At 47.8% G+C, this 20,003-nt stretch overlaps 1 protein-coding gene across 1 annotated transcript in view; it reads left to right on the forward strand.

Annotated features, from left to right (window-relative positions):
- The window catches only part of Sap30l (SAP30 like), a 12,666-nt gene extending 5,119 nt beyond the window's left edge, over positions 1-7,547 (forward strand). Inside the window, exons 3-4 of the mRNA XM_031352719.1 lie at positions 768-866; positions 2,706-7,547. Of these exons, the coding sequence (XP_031208579.1) occupies positions 768-866; positions 2,706-2,834 (228 nt within the window). The 3' untranslated portion in view covers positions 2,835-7,547. The remainder of the gene's footprint in view (positions 1-767; positions 867-2,705) is intronic.
- The last annotated feature ends 12,456 nt before the right edge of the window (positions 7,548-20,003 follow it).

Here is a 20,003-nt window from a genome sequence, read left to right on the forward strand (position 1 = left end):
TTTTTTTTTCTTCAAATGAGTTCCACTTGCCTGAATCAAAAGTCTCTCCTGGAGGCAGGTAGAGGCAACCAGTGTTTCTGGACCTTCTGTATTTCATGAGTAGGTAGTTTGTCCGCTTCCTAGGTTAGCTGAACCAAGAGATAGGAGCCCTTCTTGTCCCTTATCCAGCTATCTGTAGAGATGCCAGCCCTGACCTGCAGAAGGATTACTGCACAGCCTTTCAGAAAGGTGACCTCTGAGGCTGAGCACCTCTGCTCCTCCACTGCCGCTCCTCCACTGCCGCCCTGTGAACTCTGCCCAGCCACACTCCAGCTTATCTCCTTCAGGCGTCCCTCAGCTGGCCTTCCTAGATAGGCTGGAGTCCTTTAGCATAGGCCGCAGCAGGGCTCAGCTCTGTCTGCTCACTAGAGGGCCAGTGCTGCAGCTCCCCATTACCCTCCAGCCCACCCAGCTCCACCCTGAAGTACCCCACATCCCCAACCTGGGACATGCTACCCCGTTCCTTGCTGCCCCAGCCCCGCCTCTGCTCCAGGTGTCTACGCTCAGAATCATCCTCCTTCTCTCCTCCTAACTTCTTCTCTACTACTACCTCTCTTGTGCCTCAGCCTCTCTCCTCCATACACACAGAGCCCTCTCCACACCTGCCTTTGGCCTCCTTGCCAGTCCCTAGTCCTCGGTGGACAGTGTCTCCAACTTCTTCCCTCCTCAGCCCTCCTTAGGGCATGCCAGGCAGGGTGGACTCAGACATAACTCTCTCTCTTTTCCAGGTTGATTTGTTCCAGCTGCAGGTGAACACTCTCCGACGCTACAAACGGCACTACAAGCTGCAGACCAGACCAGGCTTCAACAAGGCCCAGCTAGCAGAGGTAGGTGGGTAAATCAGAGAGGCCCAGCCTATGCTCCTGTGTTCCAGTTACCCCTCCCATGTGTCATCAAGAGCTTTCCACATTGGAATAGAAAGTCCTATTTCCCAAAGGAAGCCACGCACAGACAGGGCTGGACTTTCTTTAAAAGTCACATGGCAACCCAAAGACTCTTGATTCTGAGTTTTGACATCATTTTTGCAAAGTTCTTGATATAATCAATATAGGTGTGTCAGTGTGATTATCTGATGTGTCTTTAGGTTTAGGGCTTGATTTTTCTTTGGGTAATGAAGAACAAACTCAGGATTCTTTATATGACAAATCATCTACTAATGAGCTTTCCCTTCAACCTCCAGGTTCTATGACTCCCTCCTCACACACTCACACACATACACACACATTTTCTTGACTTCTGATGTTAATAGAACCTTTTCTTATATAATTAGTGGCACTCAAGAACATTTTTTTCTTCATTGAGGTTTTTTTATTTGGTTTTTGGGGTTTTGGGGGGGGTTGTTTGTTTGTTTGTTTGTTTGTTTTGAGACAGGGTTTCTCTCTATAGCCCTGGCTGTCCTGGAACTCAACTTTGTAGGCCAGGCTGGCCTCGGACTCAGAAATCCACCTGCCTCTGCCTCCCAAGTGCTGAGATTAAAGGTGTGCGCCGCTACCGCCGCCGCCACCACCACCGCCCGGCCTCCATTGAGTTTTTAACTTAACTCTTCTGTCTGTGATGGCGAGTCACTGTTAGCAACTCTCCCCTTCCCTCTCTCATGTGCAGTCTAGCAGTGCTGATAGGCTCAGCTGATCCCCCTGCCTCAGCTTCCAATCTAGACACATGACACGAACTTGGCTTCCTCATCTCTCTTGATTCTCCTGCCGCTTGTTGCAAAGAGTTTCAGAGGCAGAGAAAGAAAAACACAATCCAGAGATCTATTATTTCCAGGTCTTTTCTTGTTCTGCCCTGACCACCTCATCCATGAAGGTCTACTGGAAAGCTGCCGCCCACCGGCTTGCCTTGGGCTCCAGCTGATGTGTCTCTACCCTTCAGCCTTTCCCTCGCCTGCCTGCGTAGAGGTGCAAGAGCAACAGCAGCACTCAGCTTTGCTGCTTAATCATTGCCAGCTACAAAGAAGAGTAGGGAAGAGAAGGCAGTGTGTTTCTCCAGGACTAAGACAACAACAGCAGAATCAGGCCATGAGCAGTGAGCACCCTCCTCTGTACTGGCAGACTTTCCCAGGAGCGGCTATCCCCACCTAGAGAAATTCTTGGGGCCAGACACATCTGTTTCAATTGTTCATTTAACATATTGGGGTGGTTTTTATTTTAGAGTGTGTGTGTGTGTGTGTGTGTGTGTGTGTGTGTGTGTGTGTGTGTAGTCAAGGCAGCTGAGGCTGGTCTTGGACTCCTGACCTGTCTGGCCTCCTGAGGGCTGGGATCACAGGTATTCATCACCACACCCAGCTTGACACAATTTTAAAGGTTTTTTTTTTTTTTTGGTCTACTTCCAGAGCCTGAAAAGTTTGGTGGCAATTGGCCAAGCAAGGAAGTCTTAGCCTCCTTACACCACAGGGTAGCTGAAGTCATGCCAGGGATGGCTAGATGCTACTAAAGTACATCCATACCTTGATGCCGTCCTGGGCTGCAGTGGTACACTTCTGGTAGCTGGGGAAAAAAGCAGCTAAGCTCTGGAGCAAGGGGCCCACTATATCCTGCAGCTCCTTGGCAAGTCTAAGTGCTAGGCAGTCGCTTCTGGAAGTGGCCCCCATTCCCTTTTTGCAGCGTTAAGATGTAGGGCCCAATTTGCACCTAGCTTAAGGGACTTTGGTCTTTTCTCCTGTGTAGACGGTGAGCCGACACTTCAGGAACATACCAGTGAATGAGAAAGAGACGCTTGCCTATTTCATCTACATGGTGAAGAGTAACAGGAGCAGACTGGACCAGAAATCAGAGGGCAGCAAGCAGCTTGAGTGAGGTGCAGCCACCCGGGTGAGGTGGGGGCCTTGATGAGAGGACAGCTGTGTACTGCTTGGTGACAGGCGGCCTCTGCAACATCTCAGCCAATAAGGACTGTTCATATCTACTGTAAATAAAGTTTGAATGATGGATACTGTAAATGTCTGTCAGGAGGATTATATTCTCACAGGTCAGCATGTGTGTAGAAAGACATTAAGATATCTGCTCACACTGAAAAAAAAAAAAAGTATTGTAAAAGGAGTTTTAAAACCGTGTCTAGAGTGCTCAGCAAAGCTTTAAGTCAGTTCTAAAAATGCTGGGTGATGGGCATCCTGGCCGTCACCATGCAGTCCCAGGCTGCCAAGAGCAAGGCCCAGCCCCGGCAGTGCGGCTCAGTGACAGTGGAATTACAGAGTAGGCCCATGTTTGCACTGACCCTTGCCCACTGGGGACAGAGGCACGCCACATTTTGCCATTTAGTAGCAAATCAGTTTGACACTAGTCCCCAATGTGCCCTGTGACCTGTACACAGTGGATGCTCAGTGTGTGTTGGCCAAGAGCTGTCACAGCTACGCAGCTTCTGCTTCACTCCTCCTGCCACTGAGACTTGTGCTTTGTGTTTTCTCTGCTTAACCACTAGAGGTGGAGGACACCCTGCCCGCCCCCTCCACAAGGAGTCCAGGCAAGCAAGGCCCTCTGGACAGTTGAACATGCAAAACTGTCTGTTGAGATTCCAGAATTGACAAAAGACATAGGCTGGCCATGATAGTGCATGCTTTAGTCCTACCATTCAGAAGAACAAGACAGGATAGTGAGCTCAAGGGTAACTGGGCTAAAGACCCTATCTCAGAAACAAAACAGTGAACCTGGGCATGGTTCATCAGGCAAAGGCACGTGCTGCCAAGCCTGATGACCTGAGTTCAGTTCCTAGCCATGTAGCAGACTGTCCCTGACACACACACACACACACACACACACACACACACACACACACTAAGTGATTCTTTTTTTAAAAAATATAAACAAAACTATTTCCTTCCATAAGGGTCTTTTGCATTTTATCCAGAATGAGGTGTATACCGTGACCTGTATGCTTCTGACAAGAACCACTCTGACGGGCAGAGATGGGGTGGCTGGGCTTGTGTTTCCAGTCTTCAGTGCACAGCCTGCAGGAAAGCTGCCAAAGCCCAGCTCTGGAAAGACAGTATGGCTGCACTTGGCTCCTTGGCCCTTGGAGGCAGGAGATCATGAGCCTGGGTGAGAAAAGTCCCTGCCCCCTGAGGTTGGGGTGAAAAACTCAGAATCTGCCTCCTTTTGGGGAGAATGCTTGCTAAGGTAATATTTTAAGTATTAAATGTTGTCATTGTTCAAATCAGACCCTTCTATCTAGTTCTGCCAGAACCAGAAGCAAAGCAAAGTTATCATGTACAAAGACTTGTATAGAATTCCCGATTGCTTTGTGGGGCAAAGGGTGTAGGAGGATAGGAAAGATTCCTTATTTCCAACCATACTGTATGTATTGGGCCAAATGTCTCATCCCTCTATTCCACTTCAATTCTGAGTTTTTCTTAAGCCCTAACAGGAGAACAGAGGCTTGGCCCGACAGTTTTAACATCTCCTGGATGGCTGACCTGAGTGCCATCTCAGAGATCAGAACTAACCCCGCACTGAGTGAGTGAGGAACGTGCGATGGTTTCCCTCTATGGAGCAGAGCGCCATGCTTTTGTGGAGTGGGAACAGGGCCCCTCGTGTTACTAACATGCCATGTGTTCCATTGTGGCCGAGCTCCCAGGAACACTCAAAATGCAGTCCTCTGGTTCAGCTGATGTGTGAGGGCAAATGGAATCTTTAACTTAACGGGCCCTGTGGAAATGTCAGTGTCTTATGAAGAAGAAAATGTAGCTTTCTAATACTTAAACCAAAACTGTGGGCATGTAAGCCGTGTGACTGTTTCCTTAAAGTCTAGCTTCCTGTGGAGAGGCTCACTTCTGGGCAAGATGTGGCATTAGGCTCCCTTTATTACCATGTTCTATGTCCAGATCCAAGCTGGGGAGTGAGTGTTTGCCCTCCAGCCAGATGCCACCTCAGAATCCTCGTCCTCTGATGCAGGCAGCCTTGGAGAAACACCGACCAGGGATATCTTTTTCAACCTTTCAAAACAGATTGCCCGAGAGAAAAGGCAAAGCTATTTGAACTTACATTTTTCTCATGTTTAGACATATGATGTATCGTCAGAACAACAGCCCCTGGCCCCTCATCTGCTGGCCTAGTAGTGGGCAAGAGCCTGCTGCCTTCAAGAAGGGCCCAGGCCTGGCTTAGGGAGCAGCGGGGACTAGAGAGAGCAGTGCTTATCTTGGCTTCCTGTATTTTCATATCACCTGTCCATGACCCCCCCACACACACACACACACCTGTGATGGCTCAGCATGATCTCTCTACTTGGTGCTCCTGGGCAGAACTGAAATTTCAAGCCCAGAAGTAGTATGGCTTCCTGTCTCTGATCCAGCCTGGTGTAGTTCTTCAGGATGCCCTGAAGGGATCACCTGGAGACATCCATAGCCTGCCATTCATTTGGGGCTTGAAATTTTTTACAACACAAGTGGACAGAACTCTCATTTCATGGAACAAACTGTGAAAAAAGAGGCGGCAAACCAAAATTCCAAGTGGGAGGTGTGACTCGAGGAACATGGCCTCTGTGTGCTGCATGTTTCTGCCATGGGTAGCTGTACTCAGAATAGCCTCTCAGAGAACAAACCTTAATGTTGCAGCTGGAGGTTGTGTGTGTGTGTGTGTGTGTGTGTGTGTGTACACTTCCTGTTAATATTTTACCGAGTGACTGCCTGGTGTGTGGCGGCAGGATAGCTTGTCCACTGCAGCAGGTGGTCCCTGGCATAGTCCCAAAGAAGTTACCTCATCAATACCATCTGAAGGCTCTCTGTGGTACGACAGAATCCAAAGGGTTGGAAAGACTCTTGAGTCCTCCCGCCTAGCTTCTCCACTGGTGCTGACATTCTGCCTATACCCATCCCAGCCTAGAAGCAGTCTGCACTTGGTTACCTCCAAGGACAGAGAGCTCACTACCTCCTAGGGAAGACTGTTCTCTTGTTAGCTTCTGCCTTTTTTCCATGCTCTCTAATTTGGGGGGCCACGTAGGCAGAGTCTTTCATGGACAGAGGAACCCACCCGTCTTAGCATTGTCCCACACATTGTATCTTTTTTGCAGAAAGGAACAGCTGGATACAATGTGTTTTCACGCCCCCCCCCCTTACTGCTCAGTATTTGTCTATTGGTCTTGGTCGGTGTTGGAGATGTTAGACAAACCCCTCAGCCCTCACTCATGCCAAAGTTGCCAGCAGGGCCCCAGCCTGCTAACAAGAGTCCGCCTCCATGGAGATTTTAGTCCCATGCTGGCCACACAAAACCTTTGGCATCTCTGAGGGGAAACTTTAGCTGGAGGGTTCTAAACAGCACACGGCTTTGCCAGGAGTTTAAGGTCCCAAGGTTGCTGAGGGCTCATCCCTTCTGGTTCCCATGTGGATGTCACCCTGTCACCGCAAAAGCTGAAGGTACTCCGGGTCTCATTTTCAGGGGCACAGCAGTTTTTCAAAGTCACTCAAGGTTGCTATCCCATTGTCTTTCTAAGTGAATAGGAGAAATAAAGTCCTAAGAGATTTGCCAAGGTCACGTGTTAGGGAGGGGCCTTTGTGGCCTTCATTTGCTTGTGACAGGTGATTTAAGGTAAGCTGCTCTAGAATGCCCCAGAGCTTATCCCTGGGAGCCCCTCAAAGGCAGTTGGGCTCTTGAGAACTGCAGGAGAATCAAGGTGAGGATAGGAACTGCTAAGCTTAGCAAGATGACTGGCCAATGACATGCCCACCACAGCTCCCAGCCATCCAGGATAGCCATGAATGTGACCCAACATAGAATCATAATTATTTAGAGCATTATGAGGCTTACCTTTCAATTTGTAAAACTCAATTCTGTCATTCTTGAACACAAATTTTGTTGGTAACAATTAGGCCCAGAGAAGTCAAAGGCTGGGCCACAGCAGTGGGGTGAAGTGTTAGCTTGCCTCTCTGCCCTTAGAAAGTGGGCTCTGTCTCTGCCCAACTCCTGTCTCTCACCCTCTCTCTGAAACTGGGTGATGGCCCTGGCTCTGGGTCCCTACTGAACCAAGCAGGGCAGTCAAACTGGAGGTGGGAGGAGCGCAGGCTCATGCCTTAGGGAGCACGGTGCCTTTAGGGTGCCTTTCCACTGTTTTATTGGATTACAGACGGCTTCTAGTTTATGGTAGGTAAAAGAAGAGTCACTGTGATGTTTAAGGTGGGCAAAGTGGGCCTGGGGCTTAAAGTGGAGCATCTCTAGTGGGTTGTTTCCCTCCACTGGCATCTCTGAACACAAAGCTTGCCTCTGCTTACTGTCGCGCCCTCCTTGCCTGCTTCTATTGCCTGTAATGCCCATTGGAGTATATTTGGGGAATGGGGTTTATCCGCTTTGTAACTGCCTTATTGAAAAGTAAGTGCCCTTCCATCCCAGGCCTCCGACTGTATTTGTTTTCCTGCCAAACTTGGGGGGATGGGTCATTTGTATTTTGATTTTGTGCCTGTGGCTCTGTACTGTTGAAGGTCTCAGTTCTCTGAACTCTCCTTAGCATGTATGTGACTCTTGTTGCAGTGTCACCCAGGTGAGATGGCCTGACTCTTATTCTCAATAAACAATCTAAATGAGCAAGAGACTACTCCACGGCTCCCTTTGAATTCCTGCTCAGAACCTAGCTGCTTCTGGGCCCCAGTACTGTGTGACTGGCTTCAGTGACAGCCTTAGGCACCCACAACCTTTAGTCTCAGTACAGGCGAGGCATTCGGATCACAGTGGCGTGAACCCAAGTCTCAGTCCTCCTGTGTGTCCCTCAGCTAGAGAGAGGCAGTACATACCAAGTCCCTTAGTTCATTGATGGCTGCCTAGAAGACTGGAGTCAGATGAAATACTACCACTAGAATGCCCACAGGGGGCAGTCTTCAAAGGACTGTCCAGGCCCTTCCCATTACGCTCTGCCCCACCCTTCAGGGACAGATTGAACAAATCTCGTGATCACAGAAGTGGAAACCCTTCTGTAACTATCCCAGTGCAAAGGTATCAAAACTTTGCTTCACCAGCTCACAGACTGCTGTGTCTCCTCCTGCACTGACATTTGTTGTTGCCAGTCCCCAAACTAGTCACAGGTACCCCACAGTTTCAGAAGCCTGGGCTCTGTGACTGAGCTTTGAACCTGCAGGTTCCTGAGACACACCCCCCCCCAATGGACTGAAACCCTCCGCTCAGCCTTCCAGCACTGGGGGCAGGCTCAGCATGCTGTGCCTTGCCCACACTGCTGTCTTCAGAAGGTCGAGGAATATAAAGGGGAGTTCTCTTTTGTTGTCTTGGGTTCTGTTTGTTTTTACTGCAGTCTGGCTATGTTCAGGCCAGCCTTGAACACCTGACCTTCCTGCCTCCACCTCCTGAGTGTTGATTATGGAGATGTGACACCTGGCTGTGGCTTTCCTTTCCTTTTCTTTTTTCTTTTCTTTTCTTTTTTTTTTTTTTTTTTTTTTTTTTTTTTTTTTGAGACAAGGTCTCATTACATAGCCCCAGCTGGAAGTTGCCCTGTCTTATCCTCTGAGTGCTGGGATTTGGGATATGTGGAGTGCACTGAGTAACTAGCAAGATTGTTTTTAAGATAAATTTTAACAATGTTTTTATTAATTCTTCAGGAACCCTATACAATGTATCTTGAACATATCCACCCCTCCCTCAACCCTCATACCCACTCTTCCCACTTTCCCATCCCTTTCTACCCAACTTTGAGATTTTGTCTTTTTAGTTTCTTTCTCTAGCAAGTCCAGTTTGCGGTTCCCCTTGTGGGTGGGGCCTGCCCTGGCTTGCAGTCCACCTACCAATCAGGTACCAATCACTTCACTAAAACTAACTCTCCCTCTCACAGCAGCTGTCAATGGCCAATAGCTCCTCAGCCCGCCCCACCCTCCCCCTATGCTGGGATTTTGTGTTAATTGCCATCTACTTAAAAGGAGAAACCTCCGTGGAGGTAAAAGTACCAAGCACCAAGCACTGCTCTGCTCTTCTGAAGGTCCTGAGTTCAACTCCCAGCAACCACATGAGATCCGCAATGAGATCTGGTGCCCTCTTCTGGTGTGTCTAAAGACAGCTACAGTGTACTAATAATCTAATAATACAGTGTAATAATAATATAATAATAAATCTTTTTTTAAAAAAAAATGAGAAACCTCTCTGATGAGGGTGGAGAGATGCTCTGAACTGTGTGTGTGAGGATGCATTCTGAGGACTCGGATTGATACTATGCATTTAGAAGAGTAATAGTGTCAGGTCTGGCCACAGATGTGTAGTTGTTGCTCCAGCACACCCAGCTCAACTGATGGAAGAAGTTTTCAAAGTCTAGTCTTCCCTTGTCACCATCCAGGCAGCCTCAGAATGAGAAGGCCAGCCAGAGGTGGGAAGGCATACTTGTGATCACTTGGGAGGCAGAGGAGCACGTCAGTCAGTCGGAGCAAATTGGAGGAAAGCAGGAGAGTGAAAGAGAAAAATAAGAAATGGAAGGAAGCAAGAAAGGAAGGAAGAAGAGGAGAGGGAGGGAAAGGAAGGAAAAGAAGGAAAAGGAAAAAGAGGAAAAGGGAGGAAGGAAACAAAGGAGTGTGTGTGTCTTTAGACCTAGGACTCAGGAAGCATGGGACGGCAGATCTCTCTCTGTTCAAGGTCATCCTCAGCTACAAAATGAGTCTGAGGCCAGCTTGGGCTACATGATATGCTATGAAAGAAGAGGAAGAGAACGACAGAAGGAAGAGGGAAGAAGATGGTGATGAAAGCCCCATGCATGGCAGCAATTTAAGAAAGCAACATTAAAATAACCTACCCACCCTTCCCAGCGGGCTGCTGGGGAGCCCAATTCGCATGTGGAAAGACACTACATGCAGGAGGCTGAATGTTCTGTTTCTACAGTTGCCTGTAGTTTACAGGGTTCTTCCTATGATCTGTCAGGCACACTCCCCAGCACACAGCATCTCCCGGGCATTCACTTAGCTCATCTCACGATAGTCCTATAAGCAGGATCTGTTACTAACTCCCCTTTTATAGGGATGTAAATACACTCAGACAGGTTGTGGCTCTTGCCCACCTCTCACCCCCAAAAGACAATGAGATGTTAGAACTACTCGGGAGTGGACCCAAGGTTCATTTGATTCCAGGAACACTTGTCAAACTCACAGCGAAAGAAGAACCCGGAGTGCTGAGCTTTGAAGCCACACCACCACCGTTGTAGGTCAGCCTGGCCCTCCTCCATGGATTTGCACAGTTTTAATGAGGGATTCTGAGAAGTCACTACAACTCTAGTTAGGGAATTTAATAGGGTCTAATGGAGGTTAACAAGGTACACCCAACCTTCCGGCCAGGTTTTAGCTTCCCAGGGCCCAAGTGTATTAACAGGAAAAGGACTACAGGCACCTACAGGGTTTAATGGGATTAGTGAAGCCATCAGAGGTTGTCGAGAGGGACAGTGCAGGAGCACACTTCTGCTAAAGAGCCTTACTGCTGGAGGTCAGTGTGGATTTATTAAATGGCTCTTGCCTGCTGCTTCTTCCACTGGACACCAGGCAGAAAGACAGCAGGGATGGCCACCAGCACTTATGCCAACTGGAAGAGCCCTGATGGGTGGGTTTGGGTTTGGGAGTGAGCTGCTTCTTGCTACTTTCTGGGTGTTATCCAAACTGTATAATGGTCACCAGTTATGTGTGCCCTGATTAACATTTGACCAATGGTTCCCAACCTTCCTAATGCTGCAACCCTTTAATAGAGTTCCTCATGCTGCGGTGACTCCCAACCATAAAATTATTTTCATTGCTACTTCATAACTGCAATTTTGCTACTGTTATGATCATAGTGTAAATATATGATTTGCACGGTGGTCTTAGGCTATGAAAGGGTCGTCGAACCCCCAGAGGGTTGGAGACCCAAAGGTTGAGAACCACTGATTTAGACAGTCTCATAGTGCAGGCTGACCTAGAAATAGCAGACGATGACCTTGAACTTCTAATCTTTCTGCCTGTGCCTCCCAAGGGCTGGGATTATAGGCATGTACTTCCAGTTTGATGGGTGTTGGAAGTCAAAGTCATAGCCCCATGCATTCTAGGCAAGCACTTTACTAACTAGGCCACATTTGCAACTCCAAAGCCACTTTTTGAATTTTATATGTACATATATGTACATTATGTACATTTATATGTATGTTATATATACATTATGCTACCTGTGTGCACACCCAGAGAAGCCAGAAGAGGTTGCCAGATGCCCTGGAACTAGAGTTATAGGTGACTCTGTGAGCCACCCAACATGGGTACTAGAAACCAAAACCTGGCCCTCGAGAAGAGCAGTCACAGGCTCTTTACTGCTAACCTGTCTCTCCGGATCACTGCTTGTTATTTTTTGTTTGTTAGTTTTTGGAGACAGGGTCTCTCTGTGTATCTCTGGCTACCCTAGAACTTTCTGTATAGACCAAGCTGTCCTAAACCAAGCTGGCCTCGAATTCAGTGATTCCCCCTGCCTCTGCCTCCAGAGTGCTGGGATTAAAGGCCTGTACCATCACTGCTGAGCCATGATGCAGACTTAAATCTGGCCAACGCTTGTGTCTTATAAAGGGCCATCTCCCAGCTCTCTGTAGGTTTTCATCACATGCCTTGGAACAGTGGCAGTGGGAAAGAGGAAAGCAGAACTCATCAACTGGCAGTGTATTGGCCATTATTCATTGTGTGCCAGATTGGATGCTAAGCACCTTACAGGCCTGACAGCTGATACTGAGCAGGCCTCTGAGCAAAATTGCCACCATCTCCATCAGACCTCGCCTGCATGTAAGAGACCATCAGCAGAGCCTGGTGACCGTTGACACGGCAGGGTCATTAGACCCTCACCTGAAGTTCCAGCTGCTCCTCTATCAGCCATTTGTGTGCAAATCTACAGACATGGCACTTGGCCTAAAGGAACTCAGGAAAAACTAGGGTTTGTAGTCTGGGAAGAGCTGAACTGAAGAGGGGCTCCATCAATTGCAACTGTTGGGAAGCCATCATCCCTGCTGGGTGAAGACCTTCCAGTGCGTGCTGTGTAATCTCTTAACCGTGGTCTGTGAGGAAGCACAGCAAACTCCTTGCTTCTCAGGCCTGTGAGTGGCCTGCCGCTACCCCCCCACCTCCACTCCCCCTCCCCCCCACCCCCAGCCCTCCCTCCGCTCTGCCCTAGGAATTCTGAGCAGGCTAAAGTGCTTTGGCTAATCCTTGGGAGAGGAGGCATTGCTTACATCTCCATGGGAGAGAAATTCTTCCCTCTTGACCACATCAGTGAGCAAGTGCCAGAGGGGGAGCCTAGGACACCCCAGAGTAAGGACTGAGGGAGACCATGATGCCAGGATCCTGGCCCTCTGGGGATTTGTCTAAATGACCTCAGGCTGAGGTCAACCTGAGCAATTTCTTGGTAGCCGTCTCCGGCTGAGGGTTGTTCCCCTCCGGTTGCTGATATCATATCTATATTTCTGCCTAGGGATTATTTCCAAAGCTGGACATGGAGCGATGGTGAGGACAGCTGTGTCATAGATAACCTTCCAGGAGGTAGAGAGAATGGTGGAACCCTGGGGTATATGCTGACAGTCCCACAGACTCACCAAGAGTTCAAGTCCTTTCCTGGGATCCTGTGGTCTGGGATGAGCCTCTTGCATGCACCATGCAATCCTCAGCACGCAGAGAACAAGAAAGTTGATAGTATCAGAGAGATGGAAGAAGGCTAAGATGGCTAGTCTTATCGAAAATGCTTCTTGACATCCATTAGCCCAGTACAGCAGTATAGTAGCAGGAGGCAGGTCGCTTATTGCTGGACTGCCAGGCTTTCAGTGGCCTCTGCTCATAGAAAGTATGCCCTAGTATTTTGGACTTTGCAAAGCAAGGGGACTCAGATATATTTTGTCTCTGACTTGAAGAAGTCAGAAAGCCTAAGTGATCTTAGACGGCAGATCCTGTGTTACCTCGGGAATTGGCATCAGGCCCAGAACTTCCGATTTGATAAATCTGCTGGGTCTCCTTTCGGTGCTCAGAATCTCCGAGGCTTTTAGCGCGAGGGTTCCCATCTGTGCTACTCTATCAAGAGAGGCTTTTAGATTTCGAGGGACTTTTCTGCACTCGCGGTGCTGAAGAGGCAGTCTGGCCACCAGGGGGCGCTCTCTCCTTGGTCGGCGGCAGCCTGAGCCACAAGTCTTTGGCTGTTACTGATGCAGGCAGGTCCTAGACAAGCAAAGCAGAAAGGGAGTCAGAGTTCTGGCCCCATGCCCTTGATTTGCAGCTAGCCAGTGATCAGAGCCACACAGCCTAGGTTTCTACCCCACACTCGCACACGTGCACACATGAGCACACACACCATCTCAGGCCGGTGAATGACCTACCACTACCCCCACTCTGCCATACCCTAGGAATTCTGAGCAGGCCATCCTAGCCACCACAGCAGCCATATGAATGGCTGTGGTCCACCAACCCCCTCTTCCTAATGCGAGGCAGTTTTCCAGGCCTTGTTTCATCCTTCCTTTTCATCTTTGCCCGGTCTCCAGGAGCTAGTCTCCCCTTTCATAAAGAAGACAGCTCTTACTCAGAGAGGTTAAGACACCAGCCCTTCCACCGGGCGTGGTGACGCATGCCTTTAATCCCAGCACTTGGGAGGCAGAGACAGGAGGATTTCTGAGTTCTAGGCCAGCCTGGTCTACAGAGTGAGTTCTAGGACAGCCAGGCTACACCGAGAAAACTTGTCTCGAAAAAACAAAAAGAACAAAACAAAACAAAACAAAACGACACCAGCCCTTCAGCACACATCTCATCTAACTAGCTCAAAGTGGTTGTGAATATATGCTCTGGAGTCCAAGCAGGCCTCTCTCTTGATAGTCAGCCTCAAAACACTGACTTGTATCCATTTTAGCCTGAATCGAAGACAGATATGGTCAGCCATGCCCCCACCCACTCCACCCCACCCCCTTTTTGGGGGGGGGATTCAATTTGTAGACCAGGCTGGCCTTGAACTCACAGAGATCCATCTGCCTCTGCCTCCAAGTGCTGGGATAAAAGACATGTGCCACCACACTCAGCTTAAAGTTTTTCTTTTCTTCCAACCCCCACCCCTGTTTTTTTTGAAACAGGGTTTCTCTGTGTATAGCCCTGGCTGTCCTGGAACTCACTCCGTAGACCAGGCTAGCCACAAAAGATCCACCTGTAGTGCTGGGATTAAAGGCATGTGCCACCACTACCTGGCCTGGTCAGCTCATCTGAGATGTTAAAGAACAAGTTACTGGGCCGGGCAGTGGTGGCACAGGCCTTTAATCCCAGGCAGAGGCAGGCGGATTTCTGAGTTCGAGGCCAGCCTGGTCTACGGAGTGAGTTCCAGGACAGTCAAGGTTACACAGAGAAATCCTGTCTGGGGAGGGGGGGGGAAGGGGGGAAGAGCAAGTTACTGGGAGATGATTGGCTGGAGGGCTCCTGACTTACTAGGCTTGATCTGGAACCAGAAGGACTCTCCCAGGACATGCCACACCATACTAAGCACTTCTTGCCTCACCCTGGAACTCAGGTGGCTCCCACTGCAGACTGGAGAGCTGGGCTGTCTGAGTCTGAACCTGAGCTCTTCAGCTTAAGAGTTACACCACTGAATAAACAGTCAAACGCTTGGCCCTGCTTGATGACATATAGCTTTAATAGCAGTACCCATGAGGCAGGAGCAAGGGATCTGTGTGAGTTCAAGGCCAGCCTGGTCGACATAGTGAGTTCCAGATCATCCAAGGTTACATAGTCAGACACAGCCTCAAAAAATAAATAAGCAGGGGCTGGAGAGATGGCTCAGCGGTTCAGAGCACTGACTGCTTTTCCAGAGGTCCTGAGTTCAATTCCCAGCAACCACATGGTGGCTCACAACCATCTGTAATGAGATCTGATGCCCTCTTCTGGTGTGTGTCTGAAGATAGCTACTCATATAAATAAAATAAATGAATAAATCTTTAAAAAAAAAAAAAGCAAACAAAACAAAACAAAAAAGCCACTGAACTCCTAAGTGAAAAGCAGACCTAGCATACATGAAGGCCTGAGTCCCGTTCTTAGTACTTTGTAAAGTGTGATGACACACCTGTTCCTAGCACCTAGGGGGTGGAAGTAAGATCAAAGCTCAAAGTCACGTCTCATACACAGAGACTTCAAGGCTAGCCTGGACTACTCACAGGATCCAATCACAATCAATCAATTACAGTAAACACTTAGTTTTGTTTTGGTTTTTGAAGTGGTGGCTTTTTGACGTGATCACTGAAAGTCTGGGTTGCTGATTGACTATTTTTATTTGTGTGTGTATAAGTGGTTTGGGCACATGTGTGCATGTGTGCATGTGTGCCTGGTCTGCTGAAGGCCAAAAGATGACACCAGATCCCTGGAACTGCAATTATGCATAGTGCAAACTACAATGTAGGTTCTGGGAACTGTGCATAGGTCCCCCTCTACAAGAGCAACAAGTGCTCTTAATCACTGAGCTGTCTGTCTAGCACAAGCCTCTCTGTTCCTCTGTCTCTGTCTCTGTCTCTGTCTCTGTCTCTCTCTGTCTCTGTCTCTCTGTCTCTGTCTCTGTCTCTCTCTGTCTCTCTCTCTCTCTCTCTCTCTGTCTCTCTCTGTCTCTGTCTCTGTCTCTCTCTGTCTCTGTCTCTCTCTGTCTCTCTCTGTCTCTCTCTGTCTCTGTCTCTCTCTGTCTCTCTCTGTCTCTGTCTGTCTCTCTCTGTCTCTGTCTCTCTCTGTCTCTCTCTGTCTCTGTCTCTCTCTGTCTCTCTGTCTCTGTCTCTCTGTCTCTGTCTCTCTCTCTCTTTCTCTCTCTCTCTCTCTCTCTCTCTCTCCATTTACTTATTTTTGAGTTAAAAAACCAGCCTTCTTAAGTCTTTTTTTTTTCTTTTTTCTGTTTTGGTTTTTCAAGACAGGGTTTCTCTGTGTAGCCCCGGCTGTCTTGGAACTCACTCTGTAGACCAGGCTGGCCTGGAACTCAGAAATCCGCCTGCCTCTGCCTCCCAAGTGCTGGGATTAAAGGCGTGCGCCACCACTGCCCGGCTTCTTAAGTCTTTTTAAAAATAAAAATTTAAGAGCTAGAGAGACAGCCCAGTGGTTAAGAGAAGTTGCTTTCAGGTGTCTGTGTTCGATTCCCAAAATCCAGATGGTGGCCCATGACTATCTGTAACTCTGGTACCATGGGATCTGACACCATTTTCTGGCTTCCTCAGGCACCAGGCATGCATGTGATTCACAGACATACATGCAGACAAAACACTTATACACATAGCATAACTTTTTTTGAAAATTTAAAATAATTCTTGGAGCTGGAGAGATGTCTCAGTGGTTAAGAGCACTAACTGCTCTTCCAGAGGTCCTGAGTTCAATTCCCAACAACCACATGGTGACTCACAGCCATTTGTCATGGGATCGGATGCCCTCTTCTGGTGTGTCTGATGACAGCTACAATGTACTTATATAAATAAATAAGCCCCCCCAAAAAAGAAGAAGAAGAAGAAGAACTGCTCTTCCACTTGCCTTCAAAAAATAATAATAATTCTTTTTTGTTTGTTTGTTTTGGTTTTGGTTTTTTTCGAGACAGGGTTTCTCTGTATAGCCCTGGCTGTCCTGGAACTCACTCTGTAGACCAGGCTGGCCTCGAACTCAGAAATCCACCTGTCTCTACCTCCCAAGTGCTGGGATTAAAGGCAAGTGCCACCACTGCCCGGCAATAATAATTCTTAAAATAAATTTTAAGTACATGTGTTCATTTGTTTTGTGCATTGTGTGCACATGGCGGGGGGTGGGTCACACAATGCCAGGCACGTGTGTAAGGGAGAGGATAATTTTCAACCCCTGCAGCTCAGGTCGTCAGGCTTGGCAGCAAGCACCCTTTACCCACTGAGCCTTCCGGCCAACCTGGCTCCTCCTATTTTTTTTTATTATTATTCATATGAGTACACTGTCACTGTCTTCAGACCCACCAGAAGAAGGCATCAGATCCCATTACAGATGGTTGTGAGCCACTATATGGTTACTGCGGATTGAACTCAGGACCTCTGGAAGAACAATCAGTGCTCTTAACTCCTGACCCAGCTCTCCAGCTCCCCTCTTCCTACTTTTAATATAGCTATAATTTTTAATTTCCTATGTGGAACACTTCTGTGATTTGCATAGAGTTTCTACTCAACAGTGCTGCCTTAGACAGACACTATGCTACAGCCTTGTATAGGCCTCAGTTTACCTTCTGTGAGCCTTAATTTACCTTCATTATATGGAGTATAATGCCTTTGACCCTGGAATTCATTCTCTGACCATGTGCCCTTGGGCAAGTCCATGAAACACAAGCCTGCTAGAAAGAAGTCTGTGTTTTTCCAAAGTGAACAAACCTGATTAAGCAGGCGGTGGCAGGTTCAATCAAATAATGAAACCAGCTCGCTACACAGAACAGCCAATGCGACCCTGGCCTTATCTAGTTACGCTGACAGGGGCCCAGGGATGCTTCAGATGTTGCTTCTCCTTCTGTAGATAAGGAAAATGAGGCTCAGCTGGGCTTCTGGGGAGCTGGCTCAGTGGTAGAACACTTGCCTGGGGTGTGGGAGGCCTGGGTTCTGGCTCCAACACCACACACCATGTGTGGGTGCGTGCACACACACACACACACACACACACACACAGGGACACATACAGAGAAAGAAAGAGAGAGACAGAAACAGCAGGTGACTCAGACTGACATTAGGAATAGAAGCTGAGAACAGACGAAACAGACACTCTGCACGTGACCTTGAGTAAGCCCCCCCTTTCTGTCTGTGGAGTCTCAGTTTCCCCCTTCTGTGGACTGCCTGGAGCCCTAGCTCAGCCCTAGCCAGGCTGCTCAGTGGATGTGGGCTTGTGGGCTGAGGTCTGATGCTTCCTCGCATTGTCCATTCCGTGGGGGATAAATGTGCATTTCTGTTGGTTTTAATAACATCTGCAGGAGCTTTATATAGTGCCTGTGTCTGCTTACATTAGACGATGTGTATTAGAGTTAAGAGTCTTTCACTATTTCCCACATAAACCGTGTTTTTTATGGGGTTGGGAGAGCTCAGCTGTAAAAACTCTCAGCTGAAAAAAAAAAGAAGTTTTCTTTTTCGCCCAAACAAATTGGGTTGAAGTCAGGAGTTGGCTTCAGACACTCTAGAGCATGCATATTTTTTTCTCCCTAGTCACTTTTCATTTGAGAATGAGGCTAGCTTTTTTTTTTTTTCAAGTTTCATTTCTTTTATGAGGATTTAGTTGGGCCCTAGTTTCACAGTGGGTTATGTGGAAGGAAGGTGCTCTGGCCTTTTCCAAAAGAACCCTGCATCCTAAATAGGCACGGCTGCCTTCTGTCCCTACTTGTTTCCTCTGGCCTTGTGGCCCTGAGCTATTACTGACTTCCACACTGTCCCAAGGAAGCCTCATGCTTGTCTGGTTCCCTTCCAGGCTTTGAGGACTAAACTGTGCTCAAAGAAGTAGAAGCAGATCTGGCTGAGAGATGGTGCGGCAGACTTCCACATTTGATTACCTAAGTCTCTTCCCTGGAACCCAAGGAAAAATGGAAAGAGAAAACGCCTCCATGAGGTTGCCCTTTGACCTCCACACTCACGTTCACACACCCACACACACTCATCCGCACACACTAATAATGAGTGTGTGTGTATATATATATATATATATATATATATATATATATATATATATTTTTTTTTTTTTCCCTTAAGATGTGGAAAGGCCAGGCAGTGGTGGCACATGCTTTTAATCCCAGCACTTGGAAGGCAGAGGCAGGTGGATTTCTGAGTTCAAGGCTAGCCTGGTCTACAGAGTGAGTTGTTCCAGGATAGCCAGGGCTATACAGAGAAACCCTGTCTTTGAAAAACCAAAACAGAAAAAAGAAAAAAAGAAGAAGAAGAAGTGGGAGAGCTCAGAGAAGGTGAGTGAGAATCCCATGTATACAAACTGAGTGGCTGCTTTGTGGAGTAAGGGGAAGAGGCTCCTAGGGTCAGAATGTTACCTACAGAACAGAGATCCTAGAAATGGAGCTGCCTTCTCCCTCCAGCAGAGGGGGGTCTGGAGGTGGTCAGAATCCCAGATCCCTTCACAGGCATAACCCCTTCTTTCTCCTATCTACCCTATTGCAGGGGAAGTCAGACGAAATCAACTGACTTTGGCTACATACGTAAATACACACACATGTACACACTTACACAGAAGTGTGAGGGCATAGGCACACAGCTCGAAGGTGTTAGAAGGTGTAAGGGAAAACCTGGTCCCTGATGACAGCCACTTCTTAGCCCCGATGTAAACCTTAATGACCTTTTATTGTCTGTCTTTGCAATCTTGAATGACATCTGTTACCTCTCTAAGCCTTGACCTCTTTAGGAGGAGAGCCAGGCTTCTGTGTAATGATGTATGCTAGGGGTTCGAGGAGCCTGCTTTGTAAATTTTAGTTTCCGGTTTTTTTAAATGTAAGAAAAGATATATTTGGGGCTGGTGAGATGGCTCAGCGGGGAAGAGCACCGACTGCTCTTCCGAAGGTCATGAGTTCAAATCCCAGCAACCACACGGTGGCTCACAACCACCCATAATAAGATCTGACGCCCTCGTCTGGTGCATCTGAAGACAGTTACAATGTACTTACATATAATAAATAAATAAATCTTAAAAAAAAAGATATATTCACTGTGGAAGCTATAATAATGACCCTTTCAAAACTAATATTTGCTGAGTTATGTTGATTTCTGATTCGTATTTGGCCCGTTTCTTATTCATTGTATTCATACCTCCAGTGCTCAGTGCATGGTAGACACTCAGATTGCGGGTTGGGTAGAGCATATAAATTGTATTGAAAGTGTGCTGGTAACTGAAGGGAATGAGATTGCAGTTTTAATGTAAAAAGCAATATTTAGTCATTGTAAGAAAAAAAAGTTTAAAAAAAAAATAGAGCAAAGCAAACGGAAGTTAAAATTTGCCTTTATTTCCTCGGGTCAGAAATAAAGGTGAGGGCTGGTGAGATGGCTCAGCAGGGAAGAGCACTGACTGCTCTTCAGAAGGTCATGAGTTCAAATCC

This window comes from Mastomys coucha, unplaced genomic scaffold, assembly GCF_008632895.1.
Source record: "Mastomys coucha isolate ucsf_1 unplaced genomic scaffold, UCSF_Mcou_1 pScaffold5, whole genome shotgun sequence".
Classification (NCBI taxonomy): Eukaryota; Metazoa; Chordata; class Mammalia; order Rodentia; family Muridae; genus Mastomys; species Mastomys coucha.